Below are 24,481 nucleotides of genomic sequence, written 5' to 3'. Positions count from 1 at the left end.
AACCAGTAGGAGGATTTGGTACGATCGAATGTGTAACGTGAGAGAAAAAGAAGAATCAAGGATGGCTCTAAAGTTTTTGGTCTGTGCCTAGGATAGAGCTGCCATTTGCTGAAAATTCCTTTGAAATTATCAGTAGATCTATAATGCTGGATATGTCATAAATTTTTTGTGTGTGTTTTTTTTAAAGATTTATTTATTGGGGTGCCTGGGTGGCTCAGTCGTTAAGCATCTGCCTTCGGCTCAGGTCATGATCCCAGGGTCCTGGGATTGAGCCCCGCATCGGGCTCCCTGCCCGGCGGGAAGCCTGCTTCTCCCTCTGCCTCTCCCCCTGCTTGTGTTCCCTCTCTCGCTGTCTCTCTCTCTGTCAAATAAATTTAAAAAATCTTTAAAAAAAATGAAGATTTATTTATTTAAGAGAGCACACGAGCTGGGGGAGAGGGAGAGAATCTCAAGTAAACTCCCCACTGAGTGCAGAGCCTATCACAGGGCTTGATCTCATGACTTTGAGATCAAGAGTCCAGACACTGAACTGACTAAGCCACCCAAGTGCCCCATCATAAATTTTTTAAACAGTAACATAAGGCTTATAAAAATAAAGATACAAAGAATAAAAGAACTCCTGGTCTCACCTCCCATACGAATCATGCGAGATGAGATAGAGTTATGTATATTTGTTAAAAATTAAAAGTTTGGTTTTGGATATAAGTTTGAGATCTTTAGTTAGACATATGAGTATTCCTTTGTGACTTGCTATTTCTACATATGCCCAGGCATATGCAATCACTAGAAAGAATGAGGAGAACTTACACATAGAGCTTAAACTTGTATTGTTTCTGAAATTTTGAATGTGTTACAGTAAGCATGTATCCATGTGTTAGGTAAGTTTAAAATGAGAAAACACATGTTAAAAAATAAGAGAATGGTTACAGGATGTGATAGAAAAATTTTGTGGTCATTAGAAATAATGAAAAAGATCTACTGTATTATACCACCATGGAAGGGCTTTAAAAATCTATAAAGTAAGTAAACAAAAATAAGGTAAAGACAGAATAAGTAGATAAGTGTGTCAGAAACACAGTAAAATCTAACAGTGTGTATTTAGAGAAAGAGACTGGATGGATAGGATGAATGGATGGGAAGACACCTTCCCCTCCTTTTAAGCAGTTGAATTTACTGGCCTTGTACATGTATTACTTCTTTAAGTAATGATTCATATGGGAGGTGAGCTTATGAGTTGGTTCTTTTATTCTTTGTATCTTTGTATTCTTATAAATGTTAGTTTTAAAAATTTTATCTAATGTAGAAAATCATATCTATAATATCTTTATTATGAGTAAAATATGACTATTTACATATGACTAGAAGAAAAGATTATGGGATATACATTAAAATGTTAATAGTCGTTTTCTTGGGTGATGGAAATTGAGGTGATTTTTTAAAAATATTTTTCTTTAATTTCTTGTAGACTATGAGAAGACAACGAAATGAAGTTGTAGTTGAATTAAGGAAGGTGAGTCTGCGTAATATTGAGTACTTCCAAGCATAATTCTAACAACATTACAGCATATATAGAAGATACTAAATGTATATTAATCCCAAGTGCCTACCATTTCTTTTTCTTTTGAAAACTGAAGGGTTTTGACTAAACTTACGCGGGCTATTGAAGTTGGCAAGATACAACTTGACCACTCTCCAGAAATGGAGATAAACGAGTTATATGGTGTTTTTCTTCTTTAATAATTTATATAAAGTGAAAGTCTTCTCTATACAGTTATACTAAATAGTTCTGCTATTTACAGGTGTAGTTATACCCTGAAAAGAACTTGTTCTACTTATAAATTTCATCAACTTTTCAAGTATTAAAATTGGTTATCTTTCATGTGTGTAAAAAAAAAAAAAGTTATAGTTGGGATTATCTCTTTAAATTTGTTCCACACATTTTAAGTGAATTTTAAGTGACCGTTGATTTTTGTCTGATTTTGAATTGCCCAACTTTTGCTTTGACTTTGTTTTTAGGTGATAAAGAGAAGCTCCCAGATGATGTATAAAATGGTTTAGTACTTTTAAACAAATATATATGTTTGGTTCTGGCTTAAACTGTACACTGTCTTTTTTAATCAAAAATTTTTTTTTTTTTTTTAGTTTGCTTTTACATAGTTCACGGTTCATTAAAAATGTAATATTTGGGGCTTGGGGCTCAAATTAATGTTGCTTAAGTGTTTGAATCACAATTTGGTTTAATTTTCTGCATTTGCATTTTACTTTTAAAAGGCACTTCCCATTTCAGTTTGTAGGCACAGGATTGCCTATCCTTTGTATGAAAGTATTTAGCTTTTTTTAATAAAAGTTCTTTTTTTGATATATATATATTTTTAAGAATAAAAGAGATGAGCATCTCTTAAAGAGAAGGAATGTACCACATGAAGATATCTGTGAAGATTCTGATATAGATGGCGATTATAGAGTGGTAAGTTATTGTTATTCTTTTAACTTAAAAACTACCAGTGAAAAATTTTACATAAATATAGAATTTTAAAGTGACTTTTTAACTTAGTTTTCTCTTTAATTTTTTTCACAGCAAAATACCTCTCTAGAAGCTATTGTTCAAGTAAGTTGAGTTTTTTTGCCCCCTCTTCATTTGTATTTCTAATTATTATATATCTATATCAAAAATTGTTTTAATTTTTTATAGAATGCTTCAAGTGATAACCAAGGAATTCAATTAAGTGCAGTTCAAGCTGCTAGGTAAGTTAAATTTTGAGGACATATTTAAATTTTATAACTTACCCAGGAGTTCTGTTTGAGTTTTCACTGTATAGTAGTACTGTCACTCATATTAACTTTGATGACAAACAATAAAGAACAGTCCATAGACCATCTACATTTACTTCAAAATTTTTTCTCTGATCTAGAGTATTAAAATTGGTAGCAGTTTTCTAAACTCACAAACTTAAGTTTCAACTTGCATAGCATGTACAGATGCTAGGGAAGAGTTGTTTTGACAGGTTATTGCTATCAATTAATAGAAAAACATTATTTATAAAATTCACTTTTTATTAACAGGTTTAATTTTATAAAAAGATTTTTTTTATCTCCTTCCCAGGTAGCTAATTCTTTTCACAATCTCTATTTTAATTAAATCATAAATTGATTTATAAGCTTACTGTCACGGTGTACAGGCAAGTAGACATTAAGATTTAGGGCTATAAAGTTTCCCAGTGTACTTTCAGGTAGGAATATTAAGTTAGTTTGCATATTTCTGCTGTGAAATCTATGTTCTCAAGGTGTATGCTCCTATATTTTCAGGGGGGAACCAGAGAAACTTTGACACCTTATTAAGGCATGGTTGTCTCATAGTATAATACAGTCTTTGTTTTCTGTATTTATAAATATAAGAATAATGCTCTGTGTTATTAGTAGGACAGAGACACTTAAGTAACTGATCCTATTCATAGAATTTCATAGTGGGAGAAGATTACACTGGTCCATCCAATATCTTAGCTAGTATACGAATCTTTTATAAAAAAAATGTATTAGAGTTTTCCTACTTTCTGTATTCATTTTAAATAACCTAGAACAGATAGGAAAATTACAGAATTAGCAGTGTTGCCTACCATAGGTAAAAGAACTTCTTAGAGAGGACTTGGTTATGTAGGAAGAAAATCACAGAAGTATTCACATCTTAAAATGGCAAATTAATGTTTATAGATAGAATGATTAAGAAATTGATACATTATGCTCACCATTTTCAGAGTTGATTATTTGAGTTTTGGAGCAGCTTTTCTCAACAGTTCTAAATAAAGCCTTAAGGCCCTTAAGGCCGATATTCTCGAATTATGGTCTTTGGATGTCTAGGAGATCCTGAGACAACTTTATGAGTATACAAGATCAAATCCATTTTCACAATAATACTAAGACTTTGTTTGCCTTTTTCTAATGTGTTAACAATTTACACTGATGTTGGAAAAGCAACTGTGACTAAAACTTGATGGTACCTTAGTGCAAATCAGTTAGACAGTGGCACCAAACTGGTTCTATGTTATATTTTGTAGATATATGCACCATTGTGCACTCAGAAGAAAGAAGGCCATTTCTAAATCTTTAAGAATGTCCTCAATGTAGTAGAAAAAAGTTCTTTTATTAAGTCTGGAACCTAGATTAAGAAAGACTGGGCTGTTTCCTACTTTGTGCTAAGAATTGTGGCATGTGCTATGGGAAATACTGTGAAAAAGTATGTGGTATAATTCTTGCTATGTAAGAACTTTCGAACCTAATTGAGAAGGCAAAGGTATATTAAAAATAGGGTGATAACAGCAAATGTAAGCATATGCTGTGGAAATGTTCTTGGAATTCAGAGAGGATATTGTGAAAATTTACAAACTGAAATGGACTTTGAATAGATAGAGCTTGAATAGACAGAAAACAGGGCATTCCAAGTGTGGGGAATAGGATGTGAAGAGCCTGGAAATGAGATTGAATGGTAAGACAGACAACTGATCTATTGTTGAATTACAGAGAGTAAGATTAGTTAGTTAGGTAAGATGGAGCCAACCTGTGGAGGACAAAGAGGTTACATTCATTGGGTAGTAAATATGCAGCCATTCCTTGGTTTATATAGGAGAATGATCTGATTAAGCTTTCATAAATATTGCTGTGCAGGGTATTCAAATGGGTGAGGACTTGTGTAAGCTCTATGTCAAATACGAATTTGAATTTAATTATAATATATATCATTAAATTTCACAAGAGTATGTATATCTCTTATAGGAAGCTTTTGTCCAGTGATCGAAATCCACCAATTGATGACTTAATAAAATCTGGAATATTGCCTATTTTAGTTCACTGTCTTGAAAGAGATGACAAGTAAGTACATTATTTTAAGAGGTAATTTAGAATGTATCCTTTGCAGAAGACAAGATTTTGTAGTAGTTTGGTCTTTAAAGAAAAAAGGAAAAGACTATAAGAGTTGAAAAGCCAGTGATAAACATTGCAGGGTGTGTTTACACCAAGAGGTGAACATAAAGGCCAAAGAGGAACTTGAGAACGATACATTGAACTTTTTTTTTAAAGATTTTATTTATTTATTTGACAGAGAGAGAGAGACACAGCGAGAGAGGGAACACAAGCAGGGGGAGGGGGAGAGGGAGAAGCAGGCTTCCCGCTGAGCAGGGAGCCCAATGTGGGGCTCGATCCCAGGACCCTGGGATCATGACCTGAGCCGAAGGCAGACGCTTAATGACTGAGCCACCCACGCACCCCAAGAATGATACATTGAACTTTTAAGCTTTGAAAATTGGCAAAAACTAGTTTGGCTGATAAGTACTTGAGAAAACTATTTGGGTAGTCATATGCAGGTATCTAAATAAAGAGTTTTTGGGGCGCCTGGATGGCTCAGTTGGTTAAGCATCTGCCTTCAGCTCAGGTCATGATCCCTGGGTCCTGGGATCAAGCTCCCTGCTTAGCAGGGAGCCTACTTCTCCCTCTCCTTCTGCCCCTCCTCCCCACCCCCATCCTGTTCGTGTTCTTGTGCACTCTCTCTCTCTCAAATGAAGAAATAAAATCTTAATTTAAAAAAAAAAAAGTTTTTACTAAAAATAGGTGGGACACCTGAGGAAATTGTATGCTTTTTATACTGAGGATCTGTAAATAGTCACTGGAGGTTTAAAAAAAGTGCTGGATGCATAGATAGATACCTTTGAAACAAAATATTTAATACTTTAAAAAATGCTTGAGGGGAGAAATGGTTGGTAGATACTAGATTTGGGCCAGTGTAAAAATCCTTACTGTTTAACATTATTTGTTCTCTGTAGTCCTTCTTTACAGTTTGAAGCTGCATGGGCTCTGACAAACATTGCATCTGGAACCTCGGAACAGACTCAAGCAGTAGTTCAGTCCAGTAAGTTGGTGATTTAACAGATAAAAAAAAGTAAAAAAAAAAAAAAATAGTGATTCTCTTAAAAGAATAAAGCTATTTATATTATAAAATAATAGCTACCTAATTACAGGGTAGTTGAAATAGGCCAACCTAAGTATGTTATTTTGATCATGTTGTTCCAGTGACTGACATTTTCTATTTTCAAAAATTCATTTGATGCTAAATCTGAGAACATTTCCTAATTATAGTAGCAGATTACATTATTGTAGTTACACTTTATTTATAGGACATCATAGAAATAAAGGTGTTTTTCCCATTGCCATACTACTTCTTGGCTTCTCTTAATGAGATTTTCATCATATGCTTTAGAGAAATCTTTTATAAAGTAGTCCTGTTGAAAAATGGCTTGAAATTTTTTCATTGTTATTATAATAGGATTGTTTTTCTTTTTATGTTCGAAGAGATGTAAGTGAGAAATTATTATTGGAAGTAATAACCTGTGTATTGTTTTCATGAATACTGTTTAATTCTTCTATCAAAGAAATTAATAATTTTAAAGAAGGTACTTTTAAAGTGCTCTTCACACACGTATAAGCAATATACTTGTGTAAGCTTGTTAAAATCTTAAGCATTAATTTCTATATGATTTTAAAGGGGAACAAAGGTGTTATCCAAGTAAACATTTAATTATGTAGACATTTCTGTTGTAATATTATATAGAATATTAATGCTACCTTAAGTCATGATAAAACTGGCTTAATTTGGGGTTTAAATGGGTTTTGTTTTGGCTTTTTGGTTTTATTTTGTATAATTGATTATTTAGTAAATTTTATAATCTCAAGACAATGTTTTAAGCTCTCACTCTTTTTCCTTTCTGTTTTATGTGGCTTTTTCAAGAGTAGAAGGAGCCTTAGAATTTGTTTTAACACTGCCAATCTGTCTTGTTTTTGAGTAAAGCATGATTGATCTACATGTACTCAAATAGCATTTTTCAAAGTAATATCAGAAGAAAGAAAAAATAGAAGAATCATTTGTTCAGTGTAGTAGTATTCTGTTCAGATACAGATCTTTCTCTGTGTTTCCCATCCTTGTTATAAAGCAAGGATGTTGTAAAGCAACAGAACCACTTTCTGATTCAGAAGGTCTCATGTGGTACAGGAATCACTGGCCTGACTAAAGATCCATGTGATGTTAAATTTTTTTAATTGAGGTGTAACTGACATATATAGCATTAAATTAGTTTTAGACTTATGACATAATGACTTGAAGTGTATACACCAAGACATGATCACAGTAAGTCTAGTTTCTCCTATCATCATATTAAATTACATAATATACAGTACAGTATTACTGACTACAGTCACCATGCTATTCATTTCATTCCCATGACTTGTTTTATGATTGGATGTTTGTACATCATGACCCCCTTCTATTTCACCCACCTCGCAAAAGCCCTCCCCTCTGTCAACCATGAATCTGTTCTCTGCATCTATGAATTTTTGTTTTGTTTGTTCATTTGTTTTGTTTTTTAGATTCCACTTATTAGTGAAATCATACATTATTTGTCTTTCTCTTTTCTGACTTATTTCACTTAGTACCTCAGGGTCCATTGATGTCCTAATTAAGTATTTCATTTTTTGGTAATGAATGAGAAGTATTCCATTGTGTCTGTGTACATATGTACACACATCCATCCATCCATCATTGGACACTTTGGTTGTTTCTATATATTGGCTATTGTTAATAATCTGGTAATGAACATAGGGGTGCATATATCCTCAGAGGTTCTAAGTGGTTTCACCATAAGCATATTTGCTGAAAGCATTTTTCCTCACATAACTAATTGGCCATAAGGCAATTTTGCCATAAAAGATATAAGAATAACTGGTTGACGGTTTGATTTGATGGTTTCTTGGTTTCATCAGCTAGCTGACAGTTTGCTTTCATGTCTGCATTGACACACTGCTCCTATTTTTATATTAAATAAATCTTAGCCCTTGTAATAGTCTGTACAGTGGCATAGAGTTTTGAACGCACACTTCTCATAGAACTTTGGAACATCTGTCAATAGACATGTGGTAATATGCTGAGAACAGAGAACAGTGTAGAAGACTTTCACAGTGCAATACAAAGCTGTTACAAATATGCATCCTTGTATTTAGAAACTGATATCTCTCTTAAGGAAGAAAGAAATTTTAGCAAAAAATGAAAACATGTGATGCCAGATGAAGAGATGAATCAACAAGCAAAAAATTATATATATATAATGTTATAAAAGGAAAACTTTGAGGACAAGTGCTTAGGTACAGTCTGCAAAATAAAAATCAATTATTTGCATAGAATTGCATGAATCTACATACATTTTAAATGTATTCACATGTTCTGTATTTTGCAATAGTCTTGTTAATTTTGTTAATGCATTTTTCATGTTTCATTATGTCCTTTTTAATGGATGTCTCTCTTTTATTTTTGTGATTTTATCTTTTATGGCATAATTGCCATACGGCAAATTAGGTATAGGGTGAAAATGTTTGCAGCAAAGATGCTTATGGTGAAAATACTGTGAACTATTCTTAAATTTGTTTTCATTTGCTTCAGATAAATACCCAGAAGTGGAATTGCTGGATCCTACATTTTTAGTTTCTGTATTAGTTTCTTCTATTTTTAGTTTTTTTATTAGCCTCCATATTATTTTCCATAGTGGCTGCACCAATTTATATGCCCACTGGCGGTGCACGAGGGTACCCTTTTTTTTCCACATCCTGTCCAACACTTGTTATTTCTTGTCTTTTTGATTCTAGCCATTCTGACTGGTGTGAGGTGGTATCTCATTATGGTTTTGATTTGCATTTCCCTGATGATTAGTGATGTTGAGCATCTTTTCCTATGTCTTTTGGTCATCTGTATGCCAGTGCTTTCAGCACTTTGAATATATCATACCATTCCTTTCTGGCCTGCAAACTTTATTCTGAAAAATCTCTGATAGTCTTATGGGGCTTTTCTTGTACGCAACAAGTTGTTGTTCTATTGCCACTTTTAAGATACTCTCTTTATCTTTAACTCTTGACATTTTAATTACAATATATCTTGGTGTGGCTCTTTTTGGGTTCATTGTATTTGGAACTTTCCTGGCTTCCCAGATCTGGGTATCTCTTTCCTTCCCCAAGTTGAGATCGTTTTTAGCCATTATTTCTTCAGACAAGTTTTCTGTATCTTTCTCTAGACTCTCTTCTCCTTCTGGGACCCCATTATGGGAATGTTGTTCTACTTGATGTTGTCCTGGAGATCCCTTAAGCTATCTTCACTTTTTAAAATTCTTTTTTGTTTTGCTGCTCTGTTTAGGTGAGTTCCACTGCCCTGTCTTCCAGGTCACTGATCCTTTCTTCTGCTTTATCCTTATCTGTTGTTGAATGCCTCTACTGTATCTTTCAGTTCAGTTATTGTGTTCTTCAGCTCTGTGACTTTTGTTTGGTACTTTCTTATATTTTCTATCTGTTGAAATTTTTTCTGTGTTCATCCATTTTCTCCCGAGATTGGGGAGCATCTTTATGACCATTTTTTTGAACTCCTTATCAGGTAAATTAGCTCCATTTCAGTAAAGTTTTTTTCTGGGGTTTTATTTTGTTCTATTCTTCAGTTTATTATTTAACTTGACTTTCTGTGTTTGTTTTTATGTATTAGGTGAAACAGCTACCTCTCTCAGTCTTGAAGGAATGATCATAGGAAGACAGCATGTGTTTCAGTCAGCTGTCTGTGCTATACTTTGGGGATGGTAGCCTGCCACAGATTGTTTCACTCCTGTGGAGCGCAGAAATGCAAAAGACCCCCCTGCCCCCAGCCACCAGTGCCAAGCATTCAAGGGGTGTCCTTTATGTGGACTTTGTGCTCCTGCCAGTTTTGGCAGGACCACAGGGGCCTGCCAGGCCAGGATGAGCCATCCCACTGGGTTTGGTGGGGTGGAGCTGTAGCAGTGCTCTGCACTGGAGAGTGCAGGGGTGGTACAAGTATCGTTAGCAAGGTGGAGTGTGTAAAAAATTGCACCTGCCAGCACCTCCATCCCTGGAGAAAGTTCCAGCAGACCCTCGTCCCTTAGGCAGTTGCTTTAAACTTAGCCAGTGAACCTCCTTTGCATATGCTCTAGGCACTTTTCAGCCCACTGCTTTTGTGCTGAATCCTGGGGCATGTGGGCAAGTAATCTCATAAGAGCGTAGTCCTGGTTTCCTACAGACCTTTGGGTCTCTTGGATATTAGCCCTGTTGGTTTTCAAAGCCAGACATTTGGGGAGTTTGTCTCTGGTGTAGGTCCCAAGGGTTCAGGTGCCTGATTTGGGGCTCTAACCCCTTGCTCTTCAGGGCTATGCTCCATATTTATGAAATCCCTCCTGCTTGTGGGTCACTGCTAGGTTATAGGGCATGGCTTTGTTAGGACCATAGTCTCTGCCTCTCCTGTCCATCTCAGTGTGACCTTTTTATCATTTGTTGTGAAGGAGCTGTTCAGCTAGTTCTATAGGAAGCATTATTGTATATGTAGCTATAGATTTGGTGTGTCCATGGTAGAAGGTGAGGTCAGCCACCATCTTGAACTGCACCCTCCTGTTATTTTAAATTTCTGTATTCAGAACTTACTTCAATAGTTGGGAGTCCTTTTTTTTTTCTAAGTTTGAGAATAATGCTTGAATCTATAAGGAATGAATTACTTATTTATTTTTAAGAATTGATTTTTAATTTGGAATTTTATTCAGGTTTAATTATGAATGAAAATTTACTAGCTCAATTTGATATTTATATGTTAAAACTGAGATTTTGATGCTGAATAAGTGGCTTGCTGATCACAAATTTTCCACTACTGTTACTGGAGTGAAAATCATTTAATAAATATATATTTTAAATGTATTTTTGATAGGGTCCTTTCTTCTTAGATTTCAGCCAAAAAAAAGATTGATTTTTGGTTTAGAGTATAATATCTTCAATCCTTTTTTTTTTTTTTCCAATATTATTGAGATGTAATTGGTCTCTAAGACTGTCTTTAAACTTAAATGTTAATTTATGTTTTCATCCTTCAGATGCCGTGCCACTTTTCCTGAGGCTTCTACATTCACCCCATCAAAACGTCTGTGAGCAAGCAGTGTGGGCACTGGGAAATATTATAGGTTTGTATAAAACTTGTAACACTAGTTCTACAATTGTTGCTGTCATATACTGTGTAATAAAAATGACTACTAGTAGTTGAAAAAGAAAAACAGTTTGTCTTTTTCAGGACTGGATTTTGTGAAATAATTTATAGAAATTATAGCTGTTTTAAGTATAAACCTATAATAAACAGGATGAACGTTTTTGTTGCTTATCTTTTTGTATATCGTCCACTCTTTTTTTTAGTATATAGTCAACTCTTAATTATTTGAATAATTAGGAAATATGTATGTGATAATAGATCTCCTCTCCCTCCTTTATTATGTTGATGGATTCATTTTATTCCCTAACTTTCTCCATTGTCATAGAAATAATAAGAAAAAAGAAGGATGCACAACGTAAACCAACAATTTTTCTCCATAATGACAGTTCTTAAAAAGAGTCTTAATTGAAATTTTTACTATCTTTCCTGGATTTTAGTACAGTAAAATACAGTAATGTTATCCATTATCATCATAGGTCATCATACAGGAGGTGTTTGTAGCTTATAGACAGTGTCATTAAATGTTGAATACCATGATTATCTACCTTTCAGGTTTTCTCTGGCGTAATTGTAAGAAGAATAATTAAAGACAATTCTAATATTTCAAGATTTGTTTTTAATCTGGAGACAAACTTTACCCAAACTCAAAAATTTGAAGAGCTATCCTCCAGTGAGTGGAGAATGGAAAAAAATCTGGGGTCTGAACTGTATTGTGTCCCTTGATGTTAGAATTTATTGTTCTTGCATGGAAGTAGTTGATAATTACTTTCATGTACCTCTTCTATATTACTTTTGGGGGGCCAAGATAGAATGCAGGGGATGGTTCGTTCCACAATTAAGAGTTTTAAAATGGGAGAATTTCTCTGTAAACTGTTCTTCACATATGGTATATTGCTATTAGGAATGCTATCTTTTGTGTATCCAGATTCCTTCACCCCTTTGCTTTTATACCAAATTTTAGATTGAGAACTATTAATGCAGCATCTTGATCTTTGGTTTTTAATTCCAGTAACATTGTAGAATAATTAGGATACATGGATGCCAAAAGAATAGGCATTTTTATCTCCAAATATTACAGTGCTAGGAAAAGGGTTTTCCTTTTATAGAATGTAATACTTAACATGGCTTTAATGCTAGAAATTACAGTGATGCTGTAGATACAGAAATTACATTTGGCAGTTCTCTAAGGCAGCGATTCTCAAACTTTAGCCTGTTTTCAGAATCATATGAAAGGGCTTGTTAAAACCCAGAATTCTGGATCCACAGAGGTTGTTTAACAGATCTGGATAGGGCCAAAAATTACTGTGGGAACTACTGCTCTAGGGATATTGGTTCATCCCCTCATTTTTTTGACATAGTTTTTTATTTTTTAATTTTATTTTGGACATAGTTTTTTAAATGTGTAGAGTAATTCATAGTTAATACTTTTGGTACTCTGATACTGGATCATAAGTGTAAATTCTACAAATATTTTTTTCTAGTATTATTTTGATATATATACATATATATATATTTTAATTACGTGAAAGTTTGTTAGAGAGTATCATTGAGAGAGAAAATAAAAGCAGCAGTTCTCTGCTCACAAAGTACTCTAAAGGATCCTTAGGCTTCTAATTTTGAATGGCATAAAAACATAGGTGAACAATTTATAAACCAGAATATGTGAATAACGTGCAAAAAATATCTTAACTACTTTATGTTGCTTCTCTAGGCTCAGAGACCTAAAATGAGAACTTGGTTATTGTCTGAAACTTCTGTATAAAACTAAATAGTGTATCTAGTTAAAATACAGAAAGCAGCATATTGAACCAGTGTTTTATGTTTTCTGAATTGCTTATTGTCAGTGTATTTTACTGAATTAATCACTCCTTCCTACAGGTGATGGGCCACAGTGTAGAGATTATGTCATAAGTCTTGGAGTTGTGAAACCTTTACTTTCCTTCATAAGTCCATCTATTCCTATAACATTCTTAAGAAATGTTACTTGGGTAATGGTCAACTTATGTCGCCACAAAGATCCACCACCCCCAATGGAAACCATTCAGGAGGTAAACAAATGTTTTGTTTTTTGTTGTTTAACTAAACTAGATACCATTATGTGTATGTTTTTAAATCTATATATTTTTCTCTTCAGATTCTTCCAGCTCTTTGTGTCTTAATTCATCACACAGACGTAAATGTGAGTATTTTTCATGTGTATAATATATATGTCTAGGGTTGCCCTTCTGACATAGAGAAGAAAATGTTATACTGGACATAATGTTCGTGTACTCGATTAGATTTTTCCATTTCAAGAGTTGTAATAACATGGCTTGCTATTATTATATTTACTTTGTGTTTACCTATATCACAAAATATAATTTACAGTGAAGAAATCAAGCCTAACTATATTTTGGTATGGGCAATAGCATATGTGGAGAGTTGGGGGGAGTAAAAACTCGTTTTGGAAGTTCTTAAAAGTTGCCAGTTAGTGATCTCCCTCACTAAAATTGTATCTTTTGATTGGTCAAGAGCTTTTTATGGAAGCTCATTTTGACGGCCTGGCCAGTGTTTGAGAGAATACATAGGCCTAATAGTATTTCATTTTTTGAAAGATAAAAAAGAGAAATATTTGTGCCTTTATGCATGGGTTTGTATTCATATGCAGACACCAATCCAAGAACGTCAGTTGCTCTTTATTTTTACTATATTTTTCCATCTACAATGACTTTGATAGTAGTTTCACATGTTAAAGAGAGAACTCGTAAATATCCAAACAAGAAAAAAAATAGTGCAGACTAGATTTTAAGCATAATAAATATACCTTATTCATTCTCACAAACACAGATGGCAAAGGAAAAAGCGCCTCAGGAAGTATAAATGAGGTGGGAAACTGACTGCTTATAAAACCAGCTTCGCCATCGTGTTAGAAAAGCTAGGAGTATGACGGGTAAAGGAAATCACAGGAATACAGTGCATAGCAACATTCAGGAACTTTGGTTCCTTAAAAACAGCTTGGTGTGATGACCAGTGTTTGATAAGCTGCTTCATTACTTTTCAGTTTCTAGGGTAATACCATTTTTCCAGGATCTCTCTAAAGCATATGGAACAAATTAAAGTTAGAATTATACTATGTCAAGCAGTGACATGATGTATAAAATTCATTAGATGAACATGATCCTTGCTCTAAAGATATTTTGTTTTAGATCCTGATAATCTAGAATCCTTAAAATATATATATGTATATGTATAAGCCATTTTGGGGTTTGGCTCCTTAGTGCCAAGTGTTTTTATTAAATTACAAATTTCAATATTTTACTTTTAATTAAGTTCCAAGGAAGATTAATCTCAAACTTTATACCTCTACCAAAAAACAGACATCTTGGTTGACCTTATTCAGAGATTGTATTGTGTTCTTTCCACCTGTTTACCCCAATCCAGTTGAGATTGTACCTCGGTTTTCTTGCTTTTAATGTATCTTGAATTTTTCAAGCCAGTCTCATTGTTTTTTAGTAGCACGTTTACTAAGTAGTTTACTATATAATAATGTTTACTAAAAATACAGTCTTCTTAGGTAAACGCTTAGCAACAAATTCTTAAACCAGACCATAAAAGAAGTAAAAAATAAATAAAACTGCTTCCACAAATCATAGTGAAACACTGAAATTACACTGTGGTAGTTATAATTAGTAAATTTACCATAGAATGTTAACTTTGATACAAGAAGTATATGTGAGGTCAAGTCTATTTAAATTGTGATTTTGATGTGAGCATATTCATGATGTTTAATATTAGGCCTTTAAAAAATTGTATCTGGATTTTATGTACAGTCATGGAGAAGTATCTTGAAATATATTGCCTATATCAACAAATTTTGGCATATGTTGGGACTCTGGAAAAAAGATTTACATTTGTAAATAGAAATTTAGTTCTTTCACATATTTTGATATCACTTTGTGTGTGTGAATTCTTTCATTTGGTGTCTTCTTTTTAGATTAAAAATAGCCGAAGAACTTTCTTGAGTTTTTGAAAGGAAAAATGGCACAGTGTTGTTTTCTCCTTCTAGGAGATTCTCAGATGTTTTAAACATAACATTGGTTTAGAATTTAAAAGGTTTCGGGGCGCCTGGGTGGCTCAGTCGTTAAGCGTCTGCCTTCAGCTCAGGTCATGATCCCAGGGTCCTGGGATCGAGCCCCGCATCGGGCTCCCTGCTCAGCGGGAAGTCTGCTTCTCCCTCTCCCACTCCCCCTGCTTGTGTTCCCTCTCTCGCTGTGTCTCTCTCTGTCAAATAAATAAAATCTTTAAAAAAAAAAAGAATTTAAAAGTTTTCAAACCTTTCTGACTTGTCTTTTGATACGTAATTCATATTCCAGAAAGGCTCCAGAAGTAAAGTTCCAGGCACAATTATTATTCCTGTGTCTTTGTCACTAACTGTGCTATTTATGCAACAGTTTAACAGTTGTCATACTTCCTCTTGGATATAACTTCTAATTATGATTTAATGCAAAAGAAAGATGAAACACAGTGGCCTGCTGAACTTCACAATAAGGTTCATTAAAAATTATAACATTTCAGGGCACCTGGGTGGCTCAGTCGTCAAGCCTCTGCCTTTGGCTCAGGTTACGATCCCAAGGTCCTGGGATCGAGCCCCGCATTGGGCTCCCTGCTTGGCGGGAAACCTTCTCCCTCTCCCACCCCCCCTGCTTGTGTTCCATCTCTCACTGTGTCTCTCTCTCTCTGTCAAATAAATAAATAAATAAAATCTTTTTAAAAATTATAATATTTCATTTGATGTTAATAAAAATTATAACATTTAATGATAGTTTAATTTTTATATAATTTAATTGCAGAGGGGTTTTTTTATAGTTTTTTGGCAGATGCTGTAAATTATGCATTTTCTTTTTTTTACTAGAACGTTTTTTATTATGGATCATACAGATTGACCCATGGTTGCTTTTAATGTCTTGATCTGCAGCTGTGGGATGCTTCCACTATGAGAAGTTGCCTCCAGTTTTATAAGGCAAAGCAAACTGGTTGGAAAAGATGAAACTACTATACTTCTAATACTGAAATATTGGCTTTAGACATACCTACATGATACTAGTGATACTAGAAAACAACTTGAATGTATACATCTAGCCCCAGTGTTTTGAATCACTGTGTATGTTGAATACATTCAGTATTTACAACTATATGTACTTACTACATGTCTTTGGACCTGTTACGCCTCAGTGTGAGCATTTGAGAAAGGCAATGTCTTTTTCTCCTATTTCATGTACAGTGTAGTGTGTATCTTAGTGAATTAAGACTGGATACTAAAAAAAAAAAAAAAGACTGGATACTAATCTGTGGTTGAGATCATAATTAACTGAAGCATCCTAAATATGGCTAAAAGATGCACATACTTGATACAGACATTCAGAGATAGATGATGATGTTTAGTATTATAGAGCAGATTAAGATTTCAGTGAATTGAGGTGAGACAAGAAAGGAAGAAAGAAGGTCGTGAAACAATCATAGATTAACTGTAACTAAGTTAACTGTAGTTAAGAATTATTAAAGTGACAAAATATTCAAAGGCTGTTTGAATTTTCATTTTATCCATTAGATATTGGTAGATACAGTCTGGGCCCTCTCTTACCTTACTGATGCTGGCAATGAACAGATACAGATGGTAATAGACTCTGGAATAGTCCCTCACTTGGTTCCTCTGCTCAGCCACCAGGAAGTTAAAGTTCAGGTGAGTTTGTTGTTGATAATAATATAAGGTGTTTTGTTTACCACTAATTTGCTTTAAGCATGGCACTCAAAAATAGACAGTTTCATTAGTTCAAAGTATATTTCTAACCTAATAACACATCTTTTTTTAAATCTTTTTTTCTTTATTGAAGTATAGTTGACACACAATGTTACATTAGTTTCAGGTATAGAACATAGTGATCCAGCTTCTCTATAAGTTATGCTGTGCTCATCACAAGTGTAGCTACCATCTGTCACAATATAATGCTATTACAATACCACTGACTGTATTCCCTATGCTATACTGTGATCCCTTGACTTAATCATCAAATTACTGGAAGCCTCTATCTCCCAGTCACCTTCACCCATTTTGCCCATCCCCCCACCTCCCTCCTGTCTGGCAAACATTAATTTGTTCTCTGTATTTATGGGTCTGTTTCTGCTTTTTGTTTGTTCATTTTGTTTTTTAGATTCCACATATAAGTGAAATCATATGGTATTTTTCTTTCTCTGATTTACTTAGCGTAATACTCTATAGGTCCATCCATGTGGTTGTACATGGTAAGGTCTCATTCTCTTTATGGTTAATATTCCATTGGTTTGTGTGTATGTATATATATATATACACACACACACACATGCACACATACCACGTTTTTATCCATTCATCTATCGATGGACACTGGGTTGCTTTCATATCTTGGCTATTGTAAGTAATGCCACAGTAAACGTAGGGGTGCATGTATCTTTTTGAAATAAAATAAGAACATATTTTTGAAAAGAGTGAGGTATTAAAAAATCCACCTTTTAAAGATGGAGAAAATGAGGTAAGATTAACAAGAACCTTCCCCCCTCCCCTTCCCTTTCCCTACACCCCACCAAAAACCCCACCCCAGGGCATCTCCTTTATAGATTACTGATTTCTAACATAGACCTAGGAAATTCGTATGTTAACTTGGGTGGCATTTGAAACAAGTACTGATACTTTATTTTTTTTCTATTTTTTATTTTTCTTCATTTTTCCTACTCTTTTCCTTTTCTCCCCTCTTTTTTTTAACTCTCCATACTGTACTGGGCAAGCTTAGTTAATGCCTAGTTTCATTGGCACTGTGATAAAGGCTTTATACTGAAATATGCTGCGTAGGGCCTTCCTAAATTGTTTCCTTTTAGTTACTTAAAATCTTTTTTTAACGGGGCACCTGGGTGGCTCAGTTGGTTAAGCATCTGACTTCACCTCAGGTCATGATCTCTGGGTCCTGGGTCCTGGACCAAACCGCCAGGCAGTTCCTTGCTCAGTGGGGAGTCTGCTTGTCCCTCTCCCGCTCCTTCTAACCCTCCCCCCCAAAATAAATAAATAAAATCCTTTTTAACTTTGTTTTATCCTTTTATTATTTTTAAATCCTTCCATATAAATATTCCAAACCTGCATCTAGAAAGAGCCAAAAAAGAGAGGGTGAGAAGTTCACACAAATATTATAAGTAGTTAACTGTCAAACTGCAGTGGTAAAGGGAGATAGAGCAAGCTTTCCTATCCTTCCGAGGTAAATAGTATGCTTTAATCATGATGACTTACAGTCTGTTAGCAATAGCATAAGGAAAACCGTTAACCTAATTAACTATTTCTCAACCCTGGGTGGACATTAAAATCAACTGTGAAGCTTGAAGAAAAAAAAAATTTTTATTTCCCTTGCTTGACCCCTAGAGATTCTGTTTTAATAAATCTGGGATATTTCCTAGAGACCTGGGCTTTAAAAAGCTCTTCAGATGATACTCATGGACGATTGGAATGGAGAACACAAACCTTAAAAATTTAAAGCTGTTTAAGGAACGAGGGAAGACTTAGCCGAATTCAGGAATAGAATAAATAGTTTGCCATTTAGGGGTATTTGTAGCTCATTTAAAATATTTTAATAGAGGGGCGCCTGGGTGGCTCAGTCGTTAAGCATCTGCCTTCGGCTCAGGTCATGATCCCAGGGTCCTGGGATCGAGCCCCACATCGGGCTCCCTGATCCGTGGGGAGCCTGCTTCTCCCTCTCCCACTCCCCCTGCTTGTGTTTCCTCTCTCACTGTCTCTCTCTCTCTCAAATAAATAAAATCTTTTAAAAAAATAAATAAATAAAATATTTTAATAGAGGCACCTAACTGGCTTAGAGGAGCATGCGACTCTTGATCTCAGGGTAGTAAGTTTAAGCCCCATGTTAGGTATAGAGATTACTTAAAAATAAATAAGTAAACTTTGAAAAAAAGTTAATAAAATACTCATACTAGATAGATATTAAGTTTGCATTTCTTAAGCGTGGTACTTATGTCTTGGTATGGGTATTTGTTTTTGTTTTTTTTTTCGGAATGCATCATTAGTTTTAAATTGGATTTCATTCAGAAATAAGGTTGGAATTTTTCTTTAGTAGCTGTCAATGTTCTGTACTTTATATGATATCTAGTAGAGGTTTTTAAATTTTTTTTCAACTTTAACTCCATAATTTAGGAAAAGAGAATAATTGTAATGAACCTCCATGTAGATTTTCTCTATAATCTTGCTCACTCCGTCCCCCCCAAATTATTTTGACACATCCCAGATAGTATATAATTTCATCCAGCTTCTCTTAAAAAATAAGGCTATGGGGGCACCTGGGTGGCTCAGTCGTTAAGCGTCTGCCTTCGGCTCAGGTCATGATCCCAGGGTCCTGGGATCGAGCCCTGCATTGGGCTCCCTGCTCTGAGGGAAGCCTGCTTCTCCCTCTCCCACTCCCCCTGCTTGTGTTCCCTCTCTCGCTGTGTCTCTCTGTGTCAAATAAATAAATTAAAAAAATAATAAGGTTATGTGTTTTTACATAATCACAGTACTGTTAGAGTATTTTTTTAATTTTAATATTAAAACCCAATCAGTATCCAAATTTTACTGATTGCTTCATATTTTTTCACAGTTTGACCAAATCAGTCTCCAATTGACACATTGCATTTGGTAGCTTTGTCTTTGTTTCTTTATGTTACAATTTTCTTTTATTTTTCTTTCCCCTTTTAAATTTATTTGTTAAAGAAGCTGGGTCACTACAAAACATTTTTAAAAAATTAAAGAAGACCTAAATAAATGGAAAGACATCCATGTTCATAGATTAGAAGACAGTGTTGTTAGGTCGGCAGTGCTCCTCACATTTACCTACAGGTTAAATGCGATTCCTGTTGGGGCACCTGGATGGCTCAGTCAGTTAAGCATCTCCCTTCAGCTCAGGTCATGATTCCAGGGTCCTGGGATGGAGCCCTGTACTGTGTCAGGCTCCCTGCTCAGCGGGGAGTCTGCTTCTCCTTCTCCTCTTGCCCCTCTCCCTGCTCGTTCTCTCTCTCAAGTAAATAAAATAAAATAAAAAGACTCCAGATACAAACCCATATATTTATGATCAATTGATTTTCAACAAAGATGCCAAGAAAATTCAATTAGCAAAGAATAGTCTTTTGAACAAATGGATCTGAGACTACTGAGTATCTACATGTAAACAAATGAAATTAGATGACCCCTATATATAAAAATTAGCTCAGAATAGATCAAACACCTAAATATAAGAGCTAAAAGTGCAAATCTCTTAGAAGAAAACATAAGCATAAATTTTCATGACCTTGGATTAGGTAGCAATTTTTTAGATAAGATACAACAAGCACAAGCAACCAAGGAGAAAAATAAATTGGACTTCACCAAAATTAAAAACTTGTGCTTCTCAGGAAACCATCAAGGAAGTGAAAAGACAACCCACAGAATGGAAGGGAGTATTTGCAAATCATGTATCTGAAAGGGGACTTGGATCCAAAATACATAAAGAATTCTTACAACTCAACAATAAAAAGACAAATCCCATTAAAAATTGGCAAAACATTTAGATACAGTTATACATACAAATCGTCAGTAAGCACATGAGAAGATGTTCAACGTTATTGGTCATGAAGGAAATGCAGATCAAAGCTGCAATGAAATACCGCTTCATACACACCAGGATGGTATAATCAAAAAGACATTAACAAGTTTTGACAAGAGAGGGTGGAATCCTTATACACCTATAGAAATGTAAAATGGTACATCGTCTTTGGAATACAGTGTGACGGTACCTCAAAAAGTTAGATACAGAGTTACTGTATAACCCAGCATTTTCTATTCCCAGGTATATATAAACCCAAGAGAACTGAAAGCACATGTTCACCCAAAAACTGGCACACAAATGTTTATGGCACTATTATTCATAATAGCCAGTGAAAGCCAAATGTTTATCCACTAATGAATAGTTAAAAATATATTCTACTTACATATAACTGGAATATTATTTGGCCATGAAAAGGAATGAAGTATCTATACATGCTACAACATGAATGGACCTTGAAAGCATTATGTTAAGTGAAGGAAGCCAGACAAAAAAGGCCACCTACTGTCTGATTCCAATTATATGAAATGTCTGGAATAGGCAAATTCAGAGACGTCTCAGGCATAGTAGCTGTCAACCCCCTTCCCCAGGGTGGGGGGGAATGGGAGTGACTGCTAATGGTTACAGATACCCCTTTTTGATGTGATAAAAATGTTCTGGAATTACCTTTTATGGTTGCACAATTTTGAATATATAAGAACCACTGAATTTTACACTTTGAAAGGGTAAATTTTTTGTTATATAAATTATATCTCAATTGAGGGGGGAAACTGAGTCATTTGTCTTGTAAATGTTAAAATTAGCCCCCCAAAAAGCTTTAACTTGACAGAAAAAGACCTAATACAACTATAAAATAATTGGTAATTCAAATTCATACGATAGTGAAATCTCATACTAAGCAGGTTCTTGCTCTCCTTCAGAAGAGCACTGTGTTTTTGTTTGTAATTTATTGAAACAGCGAATCAGAAATCTAAAGTACTTACTGTCTTTATGGCCCTAATTACTATCAAAAATTATCCTTGTTTGTTTCTTGACTGTCTTCTACGATAATGTAAGCTCCATAACCCTGTCCTATTCACTCCTCTATTCCTAAATTGGTGTCAGACACAACTTGCTCAAAAACAGGTTGGCATGAATGAAAGTGTATCTTTCATAATAGAACATCTTATTAAATCTTTTGTTTCAGACTGCAGCACTTAGAGCTGTGGGCAACATTGTTACTGGAACCGATGAGCAAACACAAGTAGTTTTGAACTGTGATGCTCTTTCACACTTCCCAGCACTTCTGACACATCCCAAAGAGAAAATTAATAAAGTAAGTATTTTTAAATACTACTTAATAAGTAACACAAAATATTCAGCAGTTTTCATTTGTAAAATTAGGGATTCAGAAGTATCTATAATGATTATTAATATAAACCGTCATTTAGACATCAAGAGAAGATAGAATATTTTATTCTTTATAACATGGATTTCTGTGATTTTCTGTATATAAAACCAGTTGTAAACAATGCAAATTTGGCTCTCTTGGAAATGATGAAATAGAGATAATTGGGTGTTGAATGTTGTGTGATTGGAAAATTTTAATGTGTGAGTTAAGTAAACTTTATAGATAATTGTGTGTGTGTGTGTGTGTGTGTGTGTATGTGTGTCCTCGCTCATGGAGGCTATTGAAAGGGAGCACTGATTGGTGATGCTGATATTGGAGTGCATCTGAGGCTGTTGTAGAAATAGACGGGCTGTTGATTACAACATTGCCGATGATTATAACCCAAGAACAGCTCACCTAAGTAGCCTAGCACCCTACAATCTCTAACAGGTTCATTAAACATGGTCCTGTGATCTGATCCAAAGAGCCTACTTGACATTAGCTAATACTAATAGTTTCAGGAATAAAATTTGTTTACTAATTTTTTTTTAAATAGAGAATGTTTCCCTTTACATTGATTAATGTAATAAGTTTATTATGTCTGGTAAATGACAGTAATATACTACATAGGATATGAGGTTGATATTTTGTCTTATTTCATGCTAACTGGTCTCAGTGTGCATTTATTGTCTATGAAACTCGTGGAACACTTAACTACCATCATCTTGGCAAAAGCAGTAAGCACCACTAAAGTGTAAAGGGTAGCATAAAAAGATCCTTACGGTAGACCAATGAAACATCTGGTTCCACTTTAGCTCTTGAGAGAAATGATGCAGTGAATGACTTACAAATAAGTATACTAAAACAATCCACTATTTAGATTTACCGACTCTGGCTAGCATTCTTGATCACAGTAGAATAGAGAATAAAGCACATTATGTGAGGGGGATGCTGAATCTCATTTACAGTAGTTTTGGGATTTGTATCTATATTACAGCTCATGGATTCCTTAGTATTTGTTCAGACAAGCTTCTTTTGAATCTTACATTTGGGAACATTGCTTTCAAGAATTTTTCGGAAGGGTTCATCATGACTTGGATTAGGGCCATTAACAATTTGTTCAAAGAAAATACAGAATGTGGGGGGATAGAGGAGTTGAGATTCCTGAAATTTTTATTATGGAACTCATTCCATAATAAAATCATTTGAACATTGTAACAAATGTAGTGAATTTAGTCCAGATGCAGATTTTAATTTTTAATGAGAAATATTGAAGGGGTCTTGTTCTGCAGGAAGCAGTGTGGTTCCTCTCTAACATCACCGCAGGAAATCAGCAGCAGGTTCAAGCAGTAATTGATGCCAATCTTGTACCAATGATAATACACCTTTTGGATAAGGTAAGAAAATCATCTTGTATATAATCTGAGTAAGAGGAAAAGGATTTAAATTTAACAGATTATGTGATTATATACCTCTAGAACCTATACAGCAGCACGAAGACTACAGTAAAGTAGTAGTAATGTGAAAACTTTGAACCTAGCAGTTTTGTTTTGTTTTGTTTAAAGATTTTATTTATTTATTTGACAGAGAGAGAGACAGCTAGAGAGGGAACACAAGCAGGGGGAGTGGGAGAGGGAGAAGCAGGCTTCCCGCCGAGCAGGGAGCCCGACGCGGGGCTCGATCCCAGGACCCTGGGATCATGACCTGAGCCGAAGGCAGATGCTTAACCGACTGAGCCACCCAGGCGCCCCGAACCTAGCAGTTTTACATATAAAAAACACATTTCTTTTTAGAACCCCTGACCCTTCTTCTGTATCATTCCTTTACCAATATTACCATTATCCTGGGATTTATTAAAAATACATTATTACTATTTTAAAACACATTACTGATGATAATACTCAAAATCATAATTATTACTGCTGATTATAAATGCTTACATATTGTTCTCATCATTCCACATGTATTATTTCATATAACTCTGCAACTCCATGAGCTTAAGAATTATCCCCTTTTGACAGATGAAGAAACTATGGTATAGACAAATAAATTGTCCAAAATCAAACAGCAAGTAAGTGTGCTATTTAATCATATGTTGTATCATCACTCATGCTTACATTAACGTTTGGGAAAGAGACAATTTAAAATGTCACAGTCACGGCATGGGTTTTTTCTAAACATTGATCTGTAATTAGAGAGACGATAACTCTATCTTCTTTCCCTCCATGTTTTCTTTTTTTTTCTTTTTTTTTAAAGATTTATTTATTTATTTGAGAGAGCGAGAATGAGAGAGAGAGAGTACATGAGAGGGGGTAGGGTTAGAGGGAGAAGCAGGCTCCTTGCTGAGCAGGGAGCCCGATGCGGGACTCGATCCAGGGACTCCAGGATCATGACCTGAGCCGAAGGCAGTCGCTTAACCAACTGAGCCACCCAGGCGCCCCT

General features: G+C 34.8%; 1 protein-coding gene and 1 non-coding gene across 5 annotated transcripts in view; both read left to right on the top strand.

Moving 5' to 3' along the window:
- Positions 1–24,481, top strand: part of KPNA4 (karyopherin subunit alpha 4) — a 160,521-nt gene that overhangs the window by 123,854 nt on the left and 12,186 nt on the right. For all 4 annotated transcript variants that reach the window (XM_081828834.1, XM_081828827.1, XM_081828839.1 and 1 more), the window contains 12 exons: positions 1,466–1,510; positions 2,378–2,467; positions 2,579–2,608; positions 2,693–2,745; positions 4,768–4,863; positions 5,811–5,896; positions 10,938–11,024; positions 12,926–13,095; positions 13,182–13,226; positions 16,635–16,766; positions 21,857–21,985; positions 23,332–23,436. In XM_081828834.1, the coding sequence (XP_081684960.1) occupies positions 1,466–1,510; positions 2,378–2,467; positions 2,579–2,608; positions 2,693–2,745; positions 4,768–4,863; positions 5,811–5,896; positions 10,938–11,024; positions 12,926–13,095; positions 13,182–13,226; positions 16,635–16,766; positions 21,857–21,985; positions 23,332–23,436 (1,068 nt within the window). The remainder of the gene's footprint in view (positions 1–1,465; positions 1,511–2,377; positions 2,468–2,578; positions 2,609–2,692; positions 2,746–4,767; positions 4,864–5,810; positions 5,897–10,937; positions 11,025–12,925; positions 13,096–13,181; positions 13,227–16,634; positions 16,767–21,856; positions 21,986–23,331; positions 23,437–24,481) is intronic.
- LOC115943124 (small Cajal body-specific RNA 7) lies at positions 22,199–22,522 on the top strand. Its single transcript, XR_004077733.2, has one exon.

Source organism: Leptonychotes weddellii, chromosome 1, assembly GCF_054177405.1.
Source record: "Leptonychotes weddellii isolate Sample4059 chromosome 1, ASM5417740v2, whole genome shotgun sequence".
Taxonomy (NCBI): Eukaryota; Metazoa; Chordata; class Mammalia; order Carnivora; family Phocidae; genus Leptonychotes; species Leptonychotes weddellii.
The sequence above is the reverse complement of the archived record's forward strand: the minus strand, read 5'-3'. Positions and strand labels throughout refer to the sequence as shown.